The sequence below is a fragment of the Thamnophis sirtalis genome, unplaced genomic scaffold (assembly GCF_051295495.1).
Source record: "Thamnophis sirtalis isolate CommonGarterSnake01/CBP01778 unplaced genomic scaffold, rThaSir2_p1.2 scaffold_11, whole genome shotgun sequence".
Classification (NCBI taxonomy): domain Eukaryota; kingdom Metazoa; phylum Chordata; class Lepidosauria; order Squamata; family Natricidae; genus Thamnophis; species Thamnophis sirtalis.
The window spans coordinates 47,739,625-47,765,495 of record NW_028261391.1 but is presented as its reverse complement, the minus strand read 5'-3'; the positions used below and the strand labels follow the sequence as shown (position 1 = coordinate 47,765,495).

Genomic DNA, 25,871 nt, shown 5'->3' with positions numbered 1-25,871 from the left:
CCCCACGGTCCTTCAGGCCCTCACGGAGGCCCCGTTCGAGAGAGGTTTCATTTCAACTTCTAACCCTCAAGGTCGTCTTCCTGGTCGCCATCACCTTGGCCAGGAGAGTTTCAGAAATCAACGCCCTCTCCAGCAGGGCGGACCTCTTCACTTTCTTAGATAACCGGGTCATCCTCAGACTGGACCCCGCTTTCATGCCCAAGGTTAATTCTCCCTTCCACAGGGCTCTCAAGATTATTCTCCCGGACTTCTGTCCTCACCCTTCAGGTGACAGGGAGAAATCCTGGCACAAGCTGGATGTCAGGAGAGCCTTACGCATATACCTGAAGCGCACGGCCTGCTTTAGGCGCTCGGAGGCTCTGTTCGTGTCTTATCAGCCTTCCTCCCGGGGAGCCAAGGTCTCTCCGGCCACCATCAGCAGATGGATTAGAGCGGCCATCTCACAGGCCTACAGGGCTCAAGGTCTTCAGGTCCCTGAGGGCATCACGGCTCATTCCACTAGAAGTGCAGTCACCTCTGCAGCCTGGTCCACCCAGGCACCTATAGAAGAGATCTGCCGGGCGGCCGCCTGGGCTTCTCCTTCTCCCTTCATTAAACATTACAGATTGGACGCCTACGCCTCTGCGGAGGCTGCCTTCGGCAGGAGGGTTCTGCAAGGGGTTCTGGACTCCCCAGGGGGCTCAGGCCCAACTAATCCCTCCCAGGACATCTAGCTTTGGTATGTCCCATGTGTTACTCCTCCCACGCCTTCTCTTCGGAAACTAGCAGATGGACTTACCTAACCCTCCAGGCCTTCCCTTGCAAAAGCCGCGGGCTCGCGTGTACTACGCGGCCGAAGGCGGGTGGGTGGGCGGCGTTAGCGACGGCGGCATTAGTGGTGGCGGTAGCGGCAGCGACATTAGCAAGCCACTCCCATCTGGTCACATGTGTAGCAAGCCACTCCCACAAAGGAGGCCACGCCCACCGAGTAGGTTCGAACAATTTTTGAAACCCACACCTGGACTGATGGTGCCACGCCCTGGTTACAGAAGTCAACATTCACTCGTTCGTTCGTGGTTCGTCGTTCATCGGTCGTGGTTTGTTGGTGAGAGGCACTTGGATAAGTGATTTGCTTTCTGTAACCCTGATTCAAAGAGACACTTGGAGAAGTGATTTGCTTTCTTTCTGTAAACCTGGTGTTGCTGTAATAGCTCTTTGTTTTTGCATTCTGCTGCGTAACCTTTTTGCCAGAGATATTATTTATGTTTATTTTGGGGCTCGCAGTCAGCGTGAGCCAGGACTGATAAAGTTATTTCCTTTTAAGTCTGTCTGACTGTCGTCTGTGAACGAGCGAAGAAGGGGGGTCAGAACAGATTGACTTCTGCCAAACAAGCCTCCATTTGATTAATTATGGAGCAATTAATTGCTGAAGATAGGCAAATGGCCCAACAGATAGCGGTATTGGCGGACCAAATTGCACAGCTGCAGAGAGCTTCAAACCCCCCCCCCCCAGCCAAGGAGGAAGTGCCCAGTAGCCATGCCAGATAAATATAATGGGAGTCAGGCCATGTTTGCCACGTTTCTGGGACAATGCCAGCTGTTCCTGAGTTTGAGAGCAGAGGACTTTCCCACTGACCGGACGAAGGTGGGATTTATGATCAGTTTGCTCTCAGGCACAGCTGCCCGTTGGGCTACCCCCTTGCTAATTCAGCCGAGCCCTTTGTTAGATGACTTTCAGGGTTTTTGTCTATACTTTAAACGGATGTTTGAAGATCCTACCAAGGGGGAAACATCAGCGAGAAGTCTGAAGTCACTGCAGCAGAGGAGTGGTTCATTGCAAGACTATGTTAGTGAATTCAGGCTGCGTAGCCAGGATTTCACGTGGAATGAACCAGCTCTGATGGACACGTTCCAAGATGGATTGTCAGGGGCCTTGCAGGATGAACTGGCGAGGGTGGACAGGCCACTGACGTTTGACTTCTTGGTCCACTTGTGCCTCCGGATAGATGCCTGGCCGCAGATGCGAAGGCCTTGCCGTGCATTCCAGGAGACCACCAGCATCCCAGTTCAGCAAGAGACTGCAGTGGACTGGGAGGATCCCGTGGAGTTGGGTGCTGTCAGACCTTGAGTGTCACGTACAGAGATGGACAGACGACGTGCTGAGGGATTGTGCTTCTACTGTGGGGATCTTGGACACCTGGCAGGGAGTTGCCCCAAGAAGAACAGAAGGGTTGCGTGGACTGCAGCCGTCCCTCAGCAACGCACTATTATGTCAGAGAACCCGCACGTTTGTGCGGCCATGATACCCCGTTCACACAAGGTAGCGTGCATTCGGGGTGTGTGGAATCCCAGGGCGGATGCCCTGCCTAGTAAAGTGGAGAACTCTGACCCTGCGAACTCCCTTTCACCTCGGACTGTTCTACCCATTGCATCCTGCACTGCTGTTTGTCATCCTGTGAGCATACAGTCTCTGATACGGGATGCATAGTGGGGTGACGACTGGGTGGAGCAACGCAAGGTGGAAGTAGGGCCGGTGTCCCTATGGACTTTGGAAGGGGATCTTTTGAAGTATCGGAGCTGGCTCTATGTTCCCGCAGGGCACATCCGTCAACAGGTGCTCTCGCAGGTTCATGGCGCGTCTGCATCAAAACATTGGCGGTTTTTCCAGACGTTACGCCTCGCCTCCCGTCAATTTTGGTGGCCCCATCTGAGAAATGACGTGAGGAGGTGCGTGAAGTCATGTGCCCAGTGCCAATGGGCCAGGTCTGCAAGGAGGGCTTTGCCAAGATTCCAGCCTTTGTCAACCCTGGTCCCCGCAGCACTGGATTTTGTTTCTAGGTTCCCAGCGGGGTACCAGTGTGTTGGCCTGTGTTCCGTGGAGGCCGTCACCAACCCTTCTGGGCTGCACCTCGATCGTCGGAACCGGGGGAAAGGCCCTGTGGGAGGGGAGTGTGTGGTGGCTCAGCAGGAGTCGGTGGAGCTGCCGCCAGACTCCGACGGCGAGGGGTCATATGAGTTGGCCTTAGAGGAGGTGGAGGACCCTGGACGGTGTGTTAGGTCTTGGCCGGAGCTATTAGAGCCGCCGCCAGACTCTGACAGTACGGGGGCTGGTGGGTCGGCCTGGGAGAGGGTGGAGGACCCTGGACAGGGTGTTAGGGCTTGGCTGGAGCTAGTAGAGCCACCGCCAGGCTCCGACAGTACGGGGGCTGGTGGGTCGGCCTTGGAGAGGGTGGAGGACCCTGGATGGGTGTCAAAGCCATGAAGGGCGGGAGGAGACGTGGTGGCATTGGAGCAAGGGGAATGTTCCTGCAGGTATTGGGGAATCACGAAGGAAGAAATACAGGAAATGAGTGTGGACACTTCATTCCGACCGCATCCAGACCATCCAGACCATCGGAACCCGGGGAAGGGGCCCTGTGGTGGGGGATAGTGTTGTGACTCAGCAGAAGTTTGCTGTGAGTTGAGTCGGGATGCAGGAATAACAATGCAGCTGGGGCTCATTAGTGTCGTCTTCTGGAGATAAAAGGACTGATGGTGCCACGCTCTGGTTGCAGAAGTCAACGTTCACTCGTTCGTTCGTGGTTCGTCATTCATCGGTCGTGGTTTGTTGGTGAGAGGCACTTGGATAAGTGATTTGCTTTCTGTAACCCTGATTCAAAGAGACACTTGGAGAAGTGATTTGCTTTCTTTCTGTAAACCTGGTGTTGCTATAATAGCTCTTTGTTTTTGCATTCTGCTGCGTAACCTTTTTGTCAGAGACATTATTTATGTTTATTTTTGGGCTCACAGCCAGCGTGAGCCAGGACTGATAAAGTTATTTCCTTTTACGTCTGCCTGACTGTCATCTGTGAATGAGCGAAGAAGGGGGGTCAGAACATATATGTATATATTTTTTACAATATTTTTAGTAAAAATATTGGCTTTCTGTCTGGATGGTCTCTTGTGATGAGCCGATAGACAGAGAAAGGAAGAAGTATGCCTCCTCCCATATTTGGGCATATCAGGGGTTGTGACACTAAATACATACCTATTTCCCTGGCACAGCTGATAAAGGAGGAGAACCTCATGGCTTAGTGGCTAACACAACTGCCTAATATGTAATACAGCACAGATTCAAATCCCAGTAAGGGTATGGCTAGCTGATGAGAGCTAAATAGCTTGAAATAGATCTAGTCTCCCTTTATTTATCAGCACAAATACAACATACACACACACACACACACACACACACGTGTGAGTGTGTATGTGTGTGTGTGTGTGCTGGTATATATACATGGCATGCTCACTCACTCACTCACACTCACTATTGCTGAGTACCATGTTACACTTCTGGCATTGGCCAAATTCTGCCTTTAAAATCAGAAGCTAAATCTTGATGCAGCAACAGAACTATTCTGCTCCTGGACAAAAAACATACCAATTGTTTCTTGCTTTTTCCTTTTCTTTTAGTCACCTTTTAAATAATAATAAATAATCCACACATCTTTTTTCCTCCCCCCCCCCTGTATTTTGACCCATAACGTTAAATTGATTACATGAAACGAAATGCGTGAAAAATACATGAGAAAATAATACAATTTTTGGAAATACATTTCACTTTTATCAAACTTTTCAAAAATAGCTTTGAAAAAAACAAAAGTGAAAAGCCTTAAGCTTTTGCAACGATATTTAGAGGCGCGTTTATTCAGACCCAAATTGCTTTATATTACTTTTGAACCGGGTGCTGGCATAAATCGCTCGGGAAATGAATGAAACGCTAAAAAGTGACGTTCCAGTTAGCGAAGTTATCAAACAGCTCCCTCTGTTCGCGTTTTTATTTGCAGGCCAATTCTCCTCCCCTTTGCGCATGACTGGTAGCGTTTGGTTCTTTTAGGGACGCTCCGCAAATGTTTGCTCCTCCCGTCTGCTGTTTTGGCAAGTAAACTAAGCGAGCAACGCTTGATATCATGGCATTTCGTCCCTGATATAAATTGGATCCCACATACGCGAAGCCAAAAAATAGACTTTGTTTGCTAATGTTATCTTGAACTAATGTTATCTTGATCTCCAACAACAACAAAAAAACACAGTGGCATTTCTTCATAAAGTCATTGGGTTGATTGATTCTGTGCCAGCAAGGGCTTTTCGATTCCTAGTCGCTACATCGATAAGATTTTCTCCATGATGTTCTAACTTGATCTTTCAGATCTTTATCACTGCAAATGAAAAGTGACAAGAATAATTAAGCGAAACACACATACGGGACTATAGCCAGCATTTTATTTTATTTTGGGGGCTAACCTCAGCTTCATTGCTATAGTTCCCAATTTGCAAAATATGAATTAGTCAATCCAACAAGGAAACAGCGTCCAGTTTCCACGCGCGCTGATCTTTAGGCCCGCGGGTTAACCTTTGCGGCACTGAAGTAGCATTGCACGTTGTCTCTGGTCCCTTAATTGAGGGGCCGGGTTGGGGGAGGAATAAAGCGATGGAGGGAAGGGCTAGTCTTGCGCATGCGCGGCTTTCGAGGTCCGGCGCTACAGCAGTCCTGCGGTTTCTTTTGGGCGAGGGCGAGAACGAGTGGCGACGGGTGACCGCGGAGAGGTGAGCGGGGCAGCGGGGGGCCGAAGAGTCGGCAGCGACTCGCGCGCGCCCTCACGGGGAGGGGAAAGAGGAAGGAGAGCGGTGCCTTTAAAGCGGAGCTGCTAGGCAAGACGCGGGAAGTCAGATGACCCCCCGCCGACTCCTGTCTCAAACGGGGTAAAGGAAGAGAGAAGCGCCGTCCTGTTTTTTTCCTTTCCCTGACCCCCCCCCCCCCTTAGGGAGAGGGACGGGGCTGCCTTTCCCTTTCCCTTTCCCCCCGGCGGTAGCAGGGTCCTCCGGCTGCGCGCGCTCCTTACCCATCGATGCACTTAAACGCAGAGCGGGAGAATTAGTGGAAGAAACTCCGTCCGGGCTATAGGGGAGAATCGCCCCACCGGGTGGAGAAAGGAGGCAGGCAGGTTGCCCCAATCTCGCAGGTTGAACCCCAAGCACGGTTATAACATTCTCTCCCTCTCCCCCCCCCCCGCCGCCCCCATACATAAAGATAAACATATAGGGTGGAAGGTATATACCAAAGTGTCACCTAAAAAGTGACGGGATATCTTGAAGCTTGACCTCCTATATTTCCCTTTGGAAAGTATGGAGAAACCTCCCAAACTTTCTTTCCAATCCCCTCATTTTGCGCCTGACATTTGGACTCTCATTCCGTGATGGAGATGTGGTATCATTTTGCTCGGTCCTGCATGCCCACCTTCTGTCACCCAATGTGTTGTTAGCAGCAGGGCATGGGAGATCCTTTCAGCACTAATTTTTTAACCCCTTTTCCTCTCAAATGTGGATCGAAATAACGTTCAAGATTAGAAAATGGGTGAATCTCAAGGACTGATAGAAGAAATAACGTTCATTAGAGATATTGGATAGAACGAGGGCTCCCACTACAATAAATCTTGAAAATGAAGTAACTTTAGTGTCTATGAAAAATTGAGATATGGATACAAATGGTACATAGCTGCAGTAAAGAAACACAGGGAGAAAACTGCAAATTTGGAATGAAGTTATAATTGAGATAAGGAGGAACAGAATAAAGACCTGACATCTGAAAAGTATAGTTTTTTTAAAAAAAGTCCTGGCCTTAAGCAGGTAGAGATTGCAACTCAGGCAGTACATTTTATGCATCAAATTGACTGGCGCTTTACATTGGCCAAAGAATGTACCTGTGCAAATCACAGCCTTTTGAGGGACTAAAAACAGATTACACCCATCTAATTCCTTACATCCAAAATGATTATTTAGTTGGGGAAAGGATTATGTTTTAAACAGTAATGATTGGGAGTGATTTGATTGCCAAAACTTTGCAAAACATTTGGGTAAAAATGTGTGTTCAAATCAGCTAATTGTAAGATAAAGTGTAGGTTAGAAGAATGCCAGTACTACAGTCAGTTTTATTTCAGACTTGGGCATTAGATTTTGTATTAGATAGGTCCTGTTAAAAATGTATTTTTTTGGCCTTGTGGTTGAGATTGAGCAGTAGTTTGGAAAGACAGCTGACATTTTGTTCTTCATGTAATTTTATTGTGCAACCACAAAAATCTGCTGAAAGAGAGGGACAAAGGTTGTATGTAGAGAAAGTAGTTGGCGTAGCAAATGTTGGATGTTTCAGAGAAACATTTTGCAGGAACTGAGTTGACGTTCTTTATTTAAAAGTAGGTGGCCTTGGGGAAGGTTTTTGCAACAGGTCATGGTTGATAAATTACATCAGAGAGATAACTGTCAGGTTGAGTAAGAGGCATCTGAACATGTGTCTTATTTTCCTTTAGGCTTTTAAGAACATCTGTCATTGATGTTCTGTTGCAACATGAAGCAACTTGCAATAATCATACATTAGCTAAATTGTTTAATATAAATCGTCTGTATTTTGTGGTATTTATTAACTGCAGTCCTTGAAACAGCAAATAATTAAACTCCTTAATGTTCAAGTGTTTGAACTTTGCTCTTTTAATAAGGACATCTGACCTGCTGGTCTTTTGTTTATAGATGTAAGAATTTCTAATTGCTGTGTATAATCCTAAATATTCATCAAGAACATTTTAAAAATGCTTGCTACTGACATTGGTAATATACTGTATTTACTAAAGGATTATAACGTCATAAAAAGGGAGTCGCTGTATATTTTTGAAGATAATTTTTGCTTATCCCACAAAATTGGAGAATTGTCTTGTGTTTATCAAAAATTTGATTTAGAAGATTATAAAACGTAGAGGATTTAGTTGAAAGCAAACAGATTACAGGTACACTGGCTGATAATAGGGCAAAAGTACAGAAGCTTCAGGAGGAATAGTATTGAACAAGTTATCTCAATCCGCATTTGTCACCCTCATTTGTAGAAGGTGAGTGTCTGCTTTGAGAGCCTCTTTAATCCACGTGGATTAGAACTCTTGGAAATTGTGATCCTCAGCTGATGAACCTGTCCATTGCAGAGACTCTTCGAATTTCCATCACTTTCCCCCCAAGTTATATGGAGTAGGATGAACTGAACAGATTGATCCTCAATATAGCATAAGACTTTTAAAGGAGGAACTTCACACTGTGTACCATCAATATGAAGCAGCTCATTTTGAATCGTTAAAGGGGCCATATTCTTTCCAAAAATGGATTTGGAAGCTGCTCCTGGTTGTCTCATGTGCAGAATGCACACACATGGATGTAAAGGTAGCAAAAGCTGCTTCCAGAGTTAAAACAGTTGCTTTAATATTTTCAAAAGATCTGTTTCATATACACTTCCATTTGTGGGAAGCATCTCTTTGAAATATGTTACAGTGCATGCAAGCATGCATACATACAAACAGACCCAGACCCAAACATGGTTTCAAGAGGAGGAGTTAAATCAGTTTAGTTCAGGGGTTCCAAACCTCTGGGTCACGATCCACTAGTAAGCTGTCAGGTGTTTGCAAGTGGGCCATGGAAATGGGAGAGCATGCACGTCCATATGCGACTCTGCTTACACGAGCAGTGTACATGTGTGCTTCATTTGCATGAGCAGTGCCTGTGCATGCACATCACTCGCGCAAATGCAGCTGCACATGTGCACGTGCTTGCTGCTGCTCATACAACATCACCAACCCCCGCTGGTCCGCAAAGCTGGAAAGGTTTACTTGACAAGTTGAGGAAGCCAAGCAATGTGCTTATATCATTTTATTTATCTGATTTTCCTTTATAAAAGAAATGGATGGTTTTCTTGGGGGGGGGGGAATAGTTACCATTGTAATAGACTTGCACTTATATAGATTTATGATCTATTTATATTTTGGAGCAATGCTTGCATATTACATATAGCATACAAAGATTAATTTTTCAGATTTCCTTTGGTTTTCTGTGAAGCTTTAGGCAAGAAATCAATCAAGGGATTTATCTCAGTTTTCCATCTAAACAGTTTTGACAGTTTAAATACAATGCACTTTAATTTGTAGAACTGCAAGAATTATATTGGATTCTGTGTCCAATCATTGCTGAAGAACTAGGAGTTTTTGAGATTAGTAGTAGCAGTTCAAAGTTCTGCTGTTCTTTGAATATCTGTGTTAGGCAACAAAATGTGCTGGTAGGACAGGAGAGTCACTGTTTTGCTGCTACTAAATCCTATCCTCTCGATCACATATATTTGTGTAGCTGTTGTGAGCAGAATATATAAATTATTATATACCATTATAAATTATAGTACAATTTATGCTATAGCATTATACAACTTACTATGCATTATTCTGAACACTGAGCAAAGAAAATTTCAGCTGTTATCTTTTCCACTAAGATCTTGAACAATAATAAATTCATATATAATATTCTTTATTATATTTTTTTAGATTGATTGCAGTGCTGTTCCTTTTTTGTTTTTCTTATTGCCTCTCTTTTTAAACTTTTTTCCTGCAGTTTGCACACACGTCACCCAATAATCACAAAGTATTAATTGATATATATTTCATATTGGTGAGATTACCAATTCAGTTGAATTTCACTGTACCACCCTTTTTTTCTAGAGCTTTTCTTCCAACTTTTTAAGGATCATCTCCACTTTTTTCAGTGTCATTCATAGAACAATAAAGGAACAATTTGAGCCTTCTCTTTGGTGCTGGTAATTATCAATCAGATTGGGATCTCCTTCCTCTGCAGATTATTTCAAGCATGAGACATGCTAACTGGAGTATGGAGTAGTTTATTTATATGCCACCCTTTTCCCTGGGGGGACTCAGGGCGGCTTACAATTCGAAAGGAGGGGAAAACAAACAGATTAACACATAAGACAGTACATCATTAAAAGCACAACATTCATACAATTTGGGTGGGTTACGGTCTTTAACCCCAGGCCTGACGGGATAGCCAGGTTTTGAGGGCTGTGCGGAAGGTCTGGAGGATGGTGAGGGTACGAATCTCCACGGGGAGATCGTTCCATAGGGTCGGAGCTGCCACCGAGAAGGCTCTCCTCCGCGTGGTTGCCAGTCGACATTGACCGGATGGAACTCGGAGGAGGCCTAATCTATGGGATCTAATTGGTCGAGTGGAGGTAATTGGCAGTAGGCGGTCTCTCAAGTACCCAGATCCACTACCATGAAGGGCTTTGTAGGTGACAAGTAGCACCTTGAAGCGTACCCGGAGATCGACAGGTAGCCAGTGCAGCTCGCGGAGGATAGGTGTTATGTGGGTGAAACGAGGTGCACCCACAATCGCTCGCGCGGCCGCATTCTGGACTAGCTGAAGTCGCCGAATACTCTTCAAGGGCAGCCCCATGTAGAGCACATTGCAGTACTCCAGCCTAGAGGTCACAAGGGCACGAGTGACTGTTGTGAGAGCCTCCCGGTTCAGGTAGGGGCGCAACTGGTGCACCAGGCGAACCTGGGCAAATGCCCCCTTGGTCACAGCTGACAAATTTAGACATTTTTAGACATTTTTAGACATTTTAGACATTTTATTAGGATTTATAGGCCGCCCTTTTCCCTGAGGGGACTCAGGGCGGCTTACAATCACAGGGAAGGGGGTGCAATATCAAAAGACAAACAATGTGCGAACAGAAGAAAATAATAAAACACAACTTTCATTCAACAGTCAACACTCGGGCGGGTAAATTGGGAACCTATCCCCAGGCCTGATGGGAGAGCCAGGTCTTGAGGGCTGCGCGGAAGGTCTGGATGGTGGTGAGGGTACGGATCTCGACGGGGAGGTCGTTCCACAGGGTCGGAGCTGCAACAGAAAAGGCTCTCCTCCGTGTAGTCGCCAGTCGACATTGACTGGCAGATGGGATTCGGAGGAGGCCCAGTCTGTGCGATCTAATCGGTCGGAGGGAGGTAATCGGCAGAAGGCGGTCTCTCAAGTACCCAGATCCACTACCATGGAGTGCTTTAAAGGTGGTCATCAGTACCCTGAAGCGCACCCGGAGATCGACAGGTAGCCAGTGCAGCTCGCGGAGGATGGGTGTAACGTGGGCGAACCGCGGTGCGCCCACTATCACTCGCGCGGCTGCATTCTGGACTAACTGCAGTCGCCGGATGCACTTCAAGGGCAACCCCATGTAGAGCCCATTGCAGTATTCCAGCCTAGAGATCACAAGGGCTCGAGTGACTGTTGCGAGAGCCTCCCGGTTTAGGTAGGGCCGCAACTGACGGACCAGGCGAACCTGGGCCAATGCCCCCCTGGTCACAGCTGACAACTGGTGGTCAAAAGTCAGCTGTGGATCCAGGAGGACTCCCAAGTTGCGGACCCTGTCTGAGGGGCGTAATATTTGGCCCCCCAGCCTGAGAGATGGAATACTTGCCGAATTAGTGGGAGGGAAACACAACAGCCACTCGGTCTTATCTGGGTTGAGCACAAGCTTGTTAACCCTCATCCAGTCCCTAACAGTTTCAAGGCCCTGGTTCATCACGTCCACCGCTTCATTGAGTTGGCACGGGGCAGACAGATACAACTGAGTATCGTCCGCATACTGGTGGTATTTTATCCCGTGCCGCCGAATGATCTCGCCCAGTGGTTTCATGTAGATGTTAAAAAGTAGGGGGGACAGGACCGAACCCTGCGGCACCCCATATGTTAGGGGCCTAGGGGTCGATCTCTGCCCTCCGACTAACACCGACTGCGACCTGTCCGAGAGGTAAGAGGAGAACCACCGTAAAACAGTGCCTCCCACCCCCACCTCCCGCAGTCGTCGCAGAAGGATACCATGGTCGATGGTATCGAAAGCCGCTGAGAGGTCAAGGAGAACCAGGATGGAGGCGTGGCCTCCATCCCTGGCTCTCCAGAGGTCATCGGTCAATGCGACCAAAGCGGTTTCTGTGCTGTAGCCAGGCCTGAAGCCAAACTGGAATGGGTCAAGATAACTAGCTTCCTCCAAGGACCGCTGGAGCTGAAAGGCCACCACCTTCTCAACAACCTTCCCCACAAAGGGGAGGTTGGAGCCTGGACGATAGTTGTTAAGAACGGCTGGATCCAAAGATGGTTTCTTCAGGAGGGGTCTCACCACCGCCGCCTTAAGAGCGGGGGGAAAGACCCCCTCCCGAAGGGAGGCGGCAACAACCGCCTGGATCCAGCCCTGTGTCACCTCCCTGCTGTTAACGACCAGCCAGGAGGGGCACGGGTCCAGTACACATGTGGAGGCACTCACAGCTCTCATGGCCTTGTCCACGTCCTCAGGGGCAACAGCTTGAAACTCAACCCAGCGATGGCCTACCGGATTATCCCTTAGTGCCTCGGCTGGATCTGCAGAATTGGAGTCCAAGTCCGACCGAAACCGAGCAACTTTGTCCGCTAGAAACTGGACGTAATCCTCAGCCCTACCCTGCAAAGGATCCCCCGTATCCCTCCTATTTAGGAGGGAGCAGGTTATCCTGAACAGGGCGGCTGGGCGCGACTCAGCGGAAGCAATCAGAGTGGCAATATAAGTTTTTTTCGACGTCCTGATTGCCCTAATGTATTCTCTGATGCAAGATGTTAAAAGTGCTCGGTTCGATTCGGATTTATTGGATCTCCATAAGTGCTCTAGGCGTCTCTTCCGGCGCTTCCTCTCCCGGAGTTCCTCAGTAAACCAAGGGGGCCTCCTGGATCCACTGCCTCGGAGCGGCCGTAGAGGCGCAATCCAGTTAAGAGACTCCGTCGCTGCCGAGTTCCAAGCAGCAACCAGAGTCTCCGCCGGACTGCGGGCGAGGGTATCAGGAATAACCCCAAGCTCCGTCTGGAACCTCAGAGGGTCCATAAGTCGTCTGGGGCGGAACCACCTGGTCGGTTCCTCCTCCCTACAGTGGGGGTTTGGTCTCCGAAAGTCAAGCCTCAGTAGGCAGTGGTCTGACCACGACAGGGGTATGATCTCACTACCCCTCAGACCAAGATCACAAGTCCACTGCTCTGAGAGAAATACGAGGTCGAGCATGTGACCCGCTGAGTGTGTTGGGCCCCGAATTACTTGGGTCAAGCCCATGGCTGTCATGGAAGCCATGAACTCCTGCGCTCCATCAGAGTGTTCACCGAGCGAAGGCAAATTGAAATCCCCCAGAACCATAAGCCTGGGGAACTCAATTGCCAGCTCGGCTACCGACTCGAGGAGCGAGGGGAGGGCTGCTGCAATGCTGTTGGGAGGCAGGTACATTAACCCGACCAAGCAAGAACGGAGGAGGAAGGAGGCAATGTTGGAGAGGAAGTGAGGCCGAGCAGGGAGGGGAGCCATCCGGAGGGGCCGATGCGGCATCAGGCAAAGCCAGCCGTCCGATTTGCCCAGTCCTAACGCTGTTCCGATTCGCTCACTCTCCCTCCAGGGTGATGGTGGCCAAACGAAGCCCCCAAGCAGCTCAGCAAGTAGAGTGGGATCGCTGAAGCTGCCAAAAAACGCCACCGCTGCAGCCAACGTGGCGCCGCCCTCCCCACCGCCGAGCAACGCAGGCAGCTCACAAACCTCCGGAGATTGTGCAGTCCGGGGTCGCCCAGGAGCGGCAACCCCCGCAAAGGTCTGAGCTCCTCGGGTCCCCTGGATTCCAGACATCCCCAGGGACCTTTTTCCGAGGTACGAGGATGTTATTCTTAGAGGTTTTTCAGCGTTTTTCGCCTAGTTAGATCGGAACGAAACGCCTGGCAGCCATCTCTGATCTCGCACATGCGCATCTGATCTCGCACATGCTAACTGATATATTTTGACTATCTTGGTATTCTGAGATGTAAATCCATGCTTTTCATTGGATTCTTTTCAGATTAACTTCAATTCTTGCATGGCTTAGTAGTCACAAGTCACTATGCCTACTTTACTTATCCAATTGTATTCATTATTCACCCACATTGCTTTCTCTATACTGCCATTACCAGCATTGAACACTTAAGTCTATTTTTTTCTTTAAAAGACCATCAAAGAAGTTGTGATCTTGCCAAATAATCCCTGACTTCGACAAGGTACCTTTTGCTATCCCAAGAAGGTTGGCAGACTTTCTATTTTCATTAGAAGACAATTCCTTCAATTCAGTGTCCTCACTTCTGACCATCCAAGTCTATAGATAAATATGGGAACTCTAGTTTATTTCTGATAAACCCTGTCATTTATTTTAAAAAATGCATCTAAACATGCATTAGGCTCACCTTACATAATTTCTGACAGGCAGTAGACGCTGAGCCAGCTAGCATATAGTGATCACTTGACTAAGAAAAATTCTGCAGCAAAATTTGGGTCTTATGTCAGCTATTTTAGCTACAGCATTGACTATCAGATTACAGGTAGAGGTATTCCAATGTCATGACCCTATTTTCTAACCTTGTCTGCATATTTCTTTGACAACACAACTGAAATGCACATAGTTTATTAAATTGTTTCTCTCCAGCAGCTGATACTGTTTTGCTTTTGCAAACATCTCACTTGTAGACTGCAGGACAAATTTATGTAGTTTGGTCTTAGATGGAGAAAATGAGTAAGGTCTCAATCCTTTGTCCATCCTGGATTACATAACATGGAGAATGCAGCCATGCATCATCATCAGCTATATTGCAGCTTATTGAGAGATCATAGAAACACTCTGCTTATTGGTCATAATTTTACAAAGTGAATTTACTTCAATCATTTGATGTTCTGTTCATTCTGTATTTTAATATATATTCCAGTTTCATCTGATTTAACAATTTGGGAGTATTTCATTGAAGAATATTCCATGTGAGCAGTTACTTTGTTTACAGCATATATGTGTGTGCATGATTAATTTGAAATTATGCTAATTAATAATCTGGTCCAGTCTTTCAATATTCGTTCATCTTTGTAAAAATGATATCTTTTGGAAAAAGTTATTACTTTTAACTGTGGTTCTTTATTAACAAAATCCATTCCAAGTTTACATTGTCCATTATAAAGAACTGAAAATAGTCAATTGCTCTGAAGTTTGTTTGTGTGTAGCTTTTTGTGATCACTATTGCTTTCCATGGAAACTAATTGGGAAGTATGGGAATTTCAATAGTGGATATGCCCAGATAGAATAGAAGGAGAGAGGCCCCTGTTAAGTTCCTGCTTTTGGAACTTTCTTGATGAGATTTTAGACAAATGCAGAAAGCCATATATATATATATATATATATATGACTACATAATTACTAAAAGAATAATAACTATTTGCAAAATACTTGTTTTTCTGGATCTTGTCCCCTATGGTAAAATAACCCCTAGTATCTTTCCTCCTTTTTTGTTTTTTGTTGCTAAAAAAAAACAAATATTGCATGCCCTGTTAATCTGAAAGTTGAGATTGGTTACACTACTTTGTTACTTAGTTTTTAACAGCAGCTCTAAAAGATTTTAGAACATAGGAAAGAAGTGTTCCACATGGAAGAACTTAATAGTTTTTATAATAGTATCTTAGATCAGTATTGTGCTCCCTCTGGTCAACTTCTTTTAATATATGATGAATCATGTATGTATGTATGTAATGTATGCATGTATGTATACATATATGGAAAAGAGGACAAAATCTGAATGTTTTAAAATCTGCATCTAGCAATTTTTATTAGAACATAGAACATTTTCTACCTAAGATTTTATTCTTATGTTCAGAATTGTTGTATAGTGTATGCATCTAAAGGTCTTTTATTTTTTAATGATTCTCTATAGTTTACTGCCCTTTAGCCAAGTTAGGAGGCCTTCCTGATATTGCATCTGTTATGTGAGCTACAGGGTTGTTGTTTCCGGAATTGGAATTTAAATTCAACAATTGGCAAATAACACTCCTAGCCTCAGGCAAATTTCCAAATGTGGTTAAAAACCATTATCTTCCCCTTAACAACAGCTGGTGGTGCATCTAACCCCATTTAAGCTTTTATAGGGGAGTACCATGTCATGTGAACTAATCAGCTAATGTGGTTGATGCATAGCTTTGTTCTTTTTCTTTAACTAGTTTGTATTATTGTATCTGTTTAATATAGTGACACAGAGAAAATATTTGTGATCTGGCCAGTAAAGTTATGAGTGTTTGTCATATTATTCCTAAATGATAGTGTAAAGGTTACAAAACTTTACTAACTGAATAATAGTCCTGTGCCATAATATCAGATGATGATAGAAAATCTCTGAAAATATTTTACAAAAGGAATAATCAGTTATTTAATAGTGGTAATGGCAGGAGTAATGTAATAAAAATAAATTTCCAAGTTATTTAGCATGCTTACACATTTCTCTATTTATCTGAAGCTATTTACAGATGCATAAACTTTAAAATAGATTTTTGTAATTTAAGAAAGGTGCCATGAATTTCAGTAGCTTATAATCAAGAATTTTTGCTGGCTGCCTGCCTATATGTAATGTACTTATCCCACTGACTTATAAAAGTATGACAGAGTTCAGATATCCTTATTTTTAGGTTGTATCTTTGACATCATTTAAAAAGAAGCAATCATGTATTTAAAGTAAATAAAATTACAGAAAAAATGAGTTGATAGGTTTATGATTCAAGAAATAAGATAAGTGGGAACAATATAAATAGTTTTTATATATAGGTTTCCAGATAAATATAATTTTTAGATACAGTGGTTAATTTAAAATCATAAAGCTTACACACTGAAGTTTGAATTCCAAATTTTTCTGACATTTCTGGGTTTATTTGTGTTTTACCAACTAGCTAATTTAAATTGTTTATATCAGGTATTTGTGGACATCCCAAATACTCTTGTCTTTAAAAAGAAAGCATTAGACAACACTTTGGAAATGTGTATTTATGTTAAATAGATCTTTGTATTTGTTTTTTTCCATAGTTTATTAACTTTTAAAGAAAATACCATAAATCAATCAGTAAAAATGACAACTTCATGGAGTGACCGGTTACAAAATGCAGCAGATGTTCCTGCAAACATGGATGGCTATGCTCTGAAAAAGTACCGTCGGGAAGCATATCACCGGTAAGCTATTTCTACAGTTAGAAGCATTTCTTTACTATACTGAAAGAAAACTGAAATCCTAAGTATCACACACATACAACTCTATTCGTTCACACAGCCTAATTTCAAGAAAGCAATTTGCATCCTTGAATGTTGCTAAAACTTGATTATGAGGTGAAGGAGAGAAAACAAATGAAATTGCATCCAGACAAGTTGGAGGTGCTGATAGTCAAGAAGAAGCTGGATTCAGGGATTGAGATGAACCTTTTTTTTTTATGTGGTTGCATTTCCCCAGAAAGAGCAGCGTTTGGAGTTTGTGAGTACTTCTTGGACTTGGTAATAGTTATCCACAGTCCTGGTTAATTCTCATCTTGACTACTGCAACACACTTTATATAAGACTGTCCCTGAAAGTTGCAGTAACTAGGCTGCTGACAGGTGCAAGGTACAGAGTCATGATGCATGTACTAAAATATCTCACTGATTGCCAGTTGTCTACTGTCAGAGTTTAAGGTGATGATGTTAACACTTAAAGTCTTAAGCATCCTAGGGCCTATCTGGGGGAACACAGTTCTATTACAAATCTCTTGATTACTGAGATGAGCAGGATCTCCTATTCTCAGGTTCTGATTTTTTTCTGGATTGCTTCCCATTTCCCTTCTGCTTCCTTCTGTTTCTTCTAGATGCCCTAGTGATGTTATTTGTGCTCTTGTGCAAACTCACTGTGCAGCAGTTTTGATCAAGCAAGGCTTTATTATAGCAACTGCTGTTGTGACTTTTGCAGATAGAAGTTCGAAGAAAGGTAGATCGAATCTAGGTGACAGTTTGCATAACTTTCCTTTTAGTTTTTTTTTTTTAACAAGGAAAGGTAGATGCCCTTGATTTATTCTCTCCCCAAATGACAGACAACTGGATTATGAAAAGCTTAAGATGAATTGAGACTGTAACGTTATGGTATTGAAACATTGTTAATAAACAGAGAGAAGATATAAGAAGACAGTTATGGTGTATACCATAAATATATTTTTCAATTTCAATTTAATAAAATTTGTATGCCACCCACTCCCTTGGGACTCTGGGTGGCTTACAGGCAAGATAAAAGAAGCATTTAAAAATTTAAGATAAAAGATACAATTATTAAAATTACACACCATCCATTCTGTCTAAGTGGGGCTGGATATTGATCAACAGCCCCAGGCCTGCCGGAACAGCCAGGTCTTGGTGGCTTTACAGAAGGGCGGGAGAGTGGTAAGGGTCCGGATCTCTATGGGTAGATCGTTCCACAGGGCCGGTGCAGCTACAGAGAAGGCCCTCCCCCGGGGGACCGCCAGCCAACATTGTCCAGTCGATGGCACCCGGAGGAGGCCCAACCTGTGCGATCTTGTTGGTCGATGGGAGGTAAGTGGCAGGAGGCGGTCTCTCAGGTAGCCAGGACCTAAACCATGTAGGGCTTTAAAAGTAACAACTGGCACCTTGAAGCATGTCCGGAGACCAATGGGGAGCCAGTGCAGCTTGCGGAGGATGGGTGTAACGTGGGTGTATCTAGGTACACCCAGTATCGCTCGTGCGACTGCATTCTGGACCAACTGCAGTCTTCGAACACTCTTCAGGGGCAGCCCCATGTAGAGCGCATTACAGTAATCCAGTCTTGAGGTGACGAGGGCATGAGTGACCATTCGAAGTGCCTCCCGGTCCAGGTAGGGCCGCAACTGGTGCACCAGGTGAACCTGGGCAAAAGCCCCCCTGGTCACAGTCGACAGATGGTGTTAGTTCCACTCCAGGGCCAGATGGCAAGAGTTGTCAGGGCCCTGGTCTCAGGCTGTTGTTGCTAAATGCCAGGTCTGTGGTCCACAAAGCTCCCCTCGTCCGGGCCCAAATTTAGACGAGGGGGAAGACCTGGCATGTATTACTGAAACCTGGCTGGGCCCGGAGGGAGGAGTCCCTTTCACTGAAATGTGCCCAGAAGGGTTTTAGGTGCTTCATCAGCCGCGACCCCAGGGAAAGGGTGGGGGAGTGGCTGTCATCATCCGAGGGTCATTAGTTCCTCATAGGATCCCTGCTCCAGAGCTTGTCGGGTGTGAGTCCCTGCTGGTGAAGTTGGACCTTGCGGGTCAAGTGGGCTTGTTGTTAATGTACCTACCTCCCAACAGCATTGCAACAGCCCTCCCCTCGCTCCTCGAGTCAGTAGCCGAGCTGGCGGTAGAGTTCCCCAGGCTTATGGTGCTCTGGGATTTCAACCTGCCTTCGCTCGGCGAGCACTCTGATGGGGCGCAGGAGTTCATGGCTTCCATGACAGCCATGGACTTGACCCAAGTAATTCGGGGTCTGACTCACTCAGCGGGTCACACGCTTGACCTCGTATTCCTCTCGGAGCAGTGGAGACGTGATCTAGATTTGAAGGGCATCGAGATCTTGCCCTTGTCATGGTCTGATCACTCCCTACTGAGGCTTGACTTTCGGAAACCAATCCCCCACTGTAGGGAGGGGGAACCGATTAGGTGGTTCCGCCCCAGACGCCTGATGGACCCTATGGGATTGCAGACGGTGCTTGGAGAAATACCTGACGCTCTCGTCCACAGTCCGGCGGAGTCCTTAGTCGCTGCCTGGAATACAGCGGCGGCGGGGGCTCTAAACCAGATTGCGCCTTTGCGGCCTCTCTGAGGTTGCGGATCCAGGAGGGCTCCTTGGTTTACCGAGGAACTCTGGGAGATGAAGCGCCAAAAGAGATGCCTAGAGCGCCGCTGGAGGGCCAGTAACTCTGAGTCAGACCAAGCACTGATGAGAGCCTATATCGGGATCTATCTCGTGGCAATACGGGCGGCGAAATGTGCGCATTTCCGGTTTGTTGTGCTCCAGAAGCTTCAGGGAAGCTCCTGAAGCCCCCGAAGAACCTCTGGGGGGGGGCTGTTTTCGCCCCTGTTTTCGCCCCAGGCTCCTATAAAGCTTCTGGAGCCTGGGGAGAGTGAAAGAAGCATGCATGCTGGGGGTGGGGTTGCGCATTGCATTATGTGTGCAGCACGCCCGCACATGACCCCCCTGCACTCCCCCCGCTTATGGCACGTGAGCCAAAAAAGGTTTGCCATCGCTGGTCTAGGCAATATAGGAATCTGCTATCTGATCAAGGTTAAAATGCAGTATATCACAGAAGTGAGTACACCCCCTCATATTTTGTAAATATTTAAGCATATCTTTTCATGTGACAACACTGAAGAAATGACACCTGGCTACTAGGTAAAGTAGTGAGTATATAGCTTGCGTAACTGTAAATGTGCTGTGCCCTCAAAATAATGCAGCACACAGCCATTAATGTCTTTAACTTCTGGCAACAAAAGTGAGTACTTTTGTGAGCACCTTTGTGCAAAGACCTTCTTGGCCAGGGCTGCGATCTGTTGCCTTCTGCTCAAGCTGCACACCAGTGCTGAAAAAAGTGCAATCCTACTGAAGACTAAAGATAGAACCACTCCAGCCTTGCGGGGGATCACTCAATCATGTCAGGATTGAACATGTCTCTTTCCCTAATTCCACACTGATGCAGTTTCCAAGCATTAGGACATCACTTGGTCAGTTCAAAGTTAAGATGAATAGTTGGGTATCATTAGCATATTGATGTTACTGGACCCCAAACCAACAGATATCTCAACCAGTGATCCTATATAGAAATTAAATAGGAGGAGTGAATCAAGCTCAGAGTCATCCCATTTAAAAGAAGTCTCTCAAACTCAATTTCCCCCTGAACTGATCCACAAATAAATGAGCCTGAACTGATCCACAAATAAATGAGAACCATCAGGCAAGATGGTTTAGTAGGATGCCATGTTTGTTGGTATCAAAAACCTGCTGTGAAATCAAGTAGAGCCAGGACAGTTGTACTACTTCCATCCCAGCTGCACAAGGGATCAAGAACAAGTATGACTATTGATATTGTGCTATGGTCTGAAACTGGACTCAAACAAAATCCATATCCTCCAGAGCCCTTTAATGCCTTCTTAGAAATTTATCCAATAAGCAAAAGTTGTCAGTCTGGATTAAAATTATCCAACAATTGGGTCTAACAAAGCTTCTTGAGGAAGAGGCATACCGACCCTCTCTTTCTTAAAGCAGAGATCAAACTACATATCACCACCTGGATGGCATTTATTAGCTAGGAGAGATATAGATGTAATATAGAGGTGGCTGGTACATTGGTCCAAAGTCATCAGAAGACTAATCATGTTTCAGTCAACTCTATATTAGATTATCCACTATATGTTCAAAATACTCTTTATACACAGGTGGTATTCAGCAAGTTCTAATCAGTTCTGGAGAACCAGTAGCAGAAATTTTGAATATTTTGGAGAACCTGTAAATACCACCTCTGACTGGCCCTACCCATCTATTCTCTGCCTCCCGAGTCCCAGCTGATCAGGAGGGAATGGGAATTTTGCAGTAACTTTTTCCCGGAGTAGGGTGGGAATGGAGATTTTACAGTATCCTTCCCCTGCCATGTCCACCAAGCCACGTCCACCAAGCCAAGCCACGTCCACAGACCAGTAGTAAAAATTTTTGAATCCCACCACTGTCTTTATAGCAATGAGTAAAAATCTCTCATAGAAAAGTGGGCTGTTGAACAACTATATCCAGAGACAGTAAAGGTGGAGAAATAATTAAATTTTGCCATTCTTATTACCATGATGTAATCCATATGGACTCTTACTCATGTCTATTTGCTCTTTGCTATCCCTCAGAAGGTCTATAAAAGAGGACAATATGATTAGCTACACATTCTCACAATTGCCTAAACAAACTTTGTATTTTGCTTTGTTGAAGGTTGCTGGGAATAGAAAATAGTTTAGCTTATCATAAGATAGTGTTCACAGAAGAAGAAGGAGTAGATACATGAGTTTGCATAAATTGGGAAGTCTTAAAAACTTCCAAGTTGACATCTGGAGATCAAAGAGGATTATAGGAAAGAGAAGGTGAGTAAGGGGGTTTCTGTTGCAATAGCTAAAATGGATTAGGCAGTTTTAGTGGCTGTTGAAGCTGGACTATTGGCTTACTGATTCTTATCCAGAGTAAGCTGGACTGGCAAATCTCAAATTAAGCAATTTATACTACTGTATTTTTCTGAGTATAAGACGCACCTTTTTTCCTTTAAAAAGAGGCTAAAAATCTGGGTGCATCTTATACATCGAATACAGCATTTTTTGCTTCCCAAAGCCCTGCCCCCTTCACCAAAATGGGCATGCATACCCTTATGGAGGCTTTCAGAGAACTCCTGGGGGCAGGGGAGAGCAGAAATGAGCAAAAACAGGCCATTTTTTGCCTCCCCCCCCCCAGCCCCAAGCAGCACTCTATAAGCCTCCATAAGGCGATGCATGCAATTTTTTTTTACAAAAAACGGGAACGCTTTCATGAAAAACGGCCTTTTTTGCTCATTTTTGTCCTCCCCCAGGGGCAGTCTGCAAGCCCCCCCCCCCGGCTATTCATGCCTTTTTTTTTAAAAAAGGGCCCATTTTGTGAAAAATGGGCGATTTTGGGGAGGTTTTCAGAGTGCAAAAACTTTTTTCCCCCGTTTGGAAAGCTCTTTAACTTGATGAGAATTACATTGATCAAGTGCTGTGCCAGCAGAAACAAAGTCTTAGGTGCTGCAGATTGTCAGCGATTTCCTTCTCCAGCACATGGATAAATACACCTGGAAACATCTACCTACCTACTGTATTTCTCTCCCTCCCTCCTTCCCTCTGTCTACCTATGTACTTACCTATTCTCTCTCTCTCCCTACCTATCTACTGTATTTCTCTCTCTCCCTCCCTCCCTCCCTCCCTCTCTCTCTCTCTCTCTACCTACCTACCTACCTACCTACCTACCTACCTACCTACCTATCTATCTCCCTCTACCTACCAACCTACCTACTCTCTCTCTCTCCTTACCTGTCTACTGTATTTCTCTCTCTCTTTCTATTTCTCCCTCTCTATCCCTTTATCTACCTAACTACTTTCTCTCTCTCCCTACATACCTACTGTATTTCTCTCTCTTTCTCTCCCTCTCTATCCCTCTACCTACCTACTTTTTAAAAAAATTGCCTCTTCAAAACCTTGGTACGTCTTATACTCAGGTGTGTCTTATACTCTGAAAAATATGGTAATGAAGATTTATGGGATGCTGGATAAGAGTGAGAAAACAATCAGTGAAACATTTGAATGCATAAATGGAGCAAAATAATGTTTTCTCCCTTGGAAAATGAGGTGGGAGGCTAAGATCAAGGTAACTTGGAAATAAGTTAGTCACCTGATGTAACTACAAGGGTGTGAAAATTAAGGGATAAGACTTGGCTATTGAAAACAATACAAAAATCATCCAAGGTGTACTCCCAACTGCAGTGCAACAACATAGTAACAGCAGGACTATCAAGAGCCAAAACTGACCAGAAAGAACATATGGAAGAAAGAGAAGACACATAACCCCAGTGCAAAGTGGGTGTAATACCTAAGAGAAAACCACAGCAGTTTCCAAGGACAGGAATCAGTTACCATCACAGTAACTAGTCCAGACCGTCACTTGGCCTAGACATGATCCACACATACTGGCTAAAGAAACTACAAGCAGTACATGGAATACCTAGCAGCACAGATGTATCATCTGGTAGCAACAGGCTCCCACCCAGTCTGGTTAACACAAGGAAGGATAGTGCTGATCATGAAAGCTGAAGTGGTTGACATTGGGGAATCGTACCACTGGTTGCAAAGGGCTTTACTACAGAGACAGCACTGAGACTTTGATCATAGTAGCAATGATCAGGCACTAAGCACCAGATCCATAAAGTGGGAATCTACTGACTGAAGGTGCAGACTGTGCAGAGAGGCTTCAGAGACAGTCCAATGCATAGTGGTGATGCAGCAAGGAGCCACATGAGGAAGGAGTATAAAAAGCTGGTGAAGTAGCAGGGGCTGAAAGATCAACAGAGAGGATATAGCCAAAGTAAAATAAACAGCACTGGAAGAACGTATAGGAGAAAAAGAAGTCACATAACACCAGTGTAAAATGGCTATAAGGTCTGAAAGCAAGCCACAGCAATCTCCCAGAACAGGGGAAGTAAAGTAAAAGCCAAAGTGGTTCCAGTTGTGGTAGGAGTACTCGGAGCTGAGTTTCCATAGCTGGGAGAGTGGCTCCAAGAAATCCCAGGAACAAAATCAGAGTTCTATGTCCAGAAGAATGCAATGCTAGGAACAGCTAGCACAGAACCCTCAAACTCTCAGATCTCTGGTAGAGGACCCTGATTGAGGAAAGCATATACCACCCATAGGGTAAGCAGGAATTGTGTTTTTTAGAACTTTACATGAATAAAATACCTGTTAGTGGATTTTAGTTTAATAAAAAATGACAATGAATGGAAAGGACCCACTTGATTTTACTATTTAAGTTAATTTGTTTCATCTCGCCAAAGATAGTCTGTATTTTCTAAATTGGGATGATACCTACTAATCAAGCATAGAAGGCAGTTACTGAGACAGGACGCAAGGAAATAAAAGTAAACTCTTGAACTTAGAAAGATTCTTATTTCATGATCTCTGGAAGCCTGTTCCTGTAACAGGTTCTTTAAAAAGATGTGCTATTTAAAATATGTTTTTAAATAAAATCAGGTTTTCTTTCGTTTTCTTGCTTATAGAAGAGCAACTGTTCATATACACAGATCTACAGCTATTGAGCTGTGTCTGATGCTACTACAGTGGTGCTTAAAGGTTTATGAATCCTATTGAATTTTCAATATTTCTACATAAAAATGACCTTAAACTTTATAAAGAAAACCCAATTAAACAAAAGAATACAAAACATTTCACCTTTTTATTTATTTATTGAGGAAAATGATCCAAAACTACATATTTGTGTGTGGCAAAAATATGTGAGCCTTTTCTTTCAACAAATGATGTGCTCCCCTTGGTCAGCAATATACCAAGGCATTATAAGGTGATACTAACACTTCATGTGATCTTGATTCTACCCCCTCTATTAAAGCAGCCTAGGACCGAATTGGCTTTTTTGACAGCTGCAGCACACTGCTGGCTCATACAGTTAGTCCTCGGCTTACAACCACAATTGAGTCCAAAATTTATATTGCTAAGCGAAACATTTCTTGTGAGTTTGTCCTATTTTACGACTTTTCCTTCCACAATTGTTAAAGGAATCACTGCATTTGTTAAGGTAGTAATACTGTTAAGTGGCTTCCCCATTGATATCGCTTGTCAGAAATTCGCAAAAGGGGGTCACATGAACCACTTGCCACACATCCGAATTTTGATCATACAATTATGAGGATGCTGCAACAGTCGTAAATGTGAAAAACGGTCATAAGTCACTCTTTTCAGTGCCATTGTAACTGAATAGTCACTAAACAAATCTTTGTAAGTGGACGACTACCTGTATTTAAGTGATTGTCCACTAAGACTCATGTAGCTTTCCAAATATGTAGTTTTATATAATGTTTTTGATTCATTTGTTTAATTTGGTTCTCTCTATCTAGTTTTAGGATGTATGTAGAACAGATCACATTTTAAGCCCTATTTATGCAGAGTTACTGTAAAATTCAACAGGGTTCATTAACTGTTAAGCACCACTGTGCCCATTTCTACTTTAGTGATGCAGATTTTGTAATTCTTTTTTGAGATCCACAGATTCCTTTCCTCCATCCTTCAAAAGAGCAGGAAATTGCCAAAAGTGGCAGTGCAATATGTCAATAGATCTGAGAAAGAAAGAAAAAAAAATTGACATGTAAGGCATTATTTAGACTGACTGAATTAAAAAAAATAAACTCTTTAGAAATCTCAGTTCTGTCTGTTTAAATAATATTGTTCTATCACTATGTTTTTCCTTTGCATTGCATGACTATTAACACTTTTAGATATAATCCCTAGGATCCAAAATTGCGCTCTTCTCTACATTTAATGTCTGACAAGAAGCTAAAGAGTGGAATGGTTGTCAGGAGTGTTATGAGTGACTTTTGAGGACCGTGTTATTTAAATTTGCTGCAGTTACAATA

The 25,871-nt window shown here is 44.6% G+C and overlaps 1 protein-coding gene across 2 annotated transcripts in view; it reads left to right on the top strand.

The window, feature by feature from the left end:
- Nucleotides 1-5,446: 5,446 nt before the first annotated feature.
- The window catches only part of NT5C2 (5'-nucleotidase, cytosolic II), a 90,817-nt gene continuing 70,392 nt past the window's right edge, over nt 5,447-25,871 (top strand). Inside the window, exons 1-2 of one of the 2 annotated variants that reach the window (XM_087725769.1) lie at nt 5,447-5,562; nt 16,737-16,880. In XM_087725769.1, coding sequence (XP_087581895.1) covers nt 5,447-5,562; nt 16,737-16,880 — 260 coding nt within the window. The remainder of the gene's footprint in view (nt 5,563-16,736; nt 16,881-25,871) is intronic. The other variant, XM_087725770.1, reaches the window with a different exon arrangement.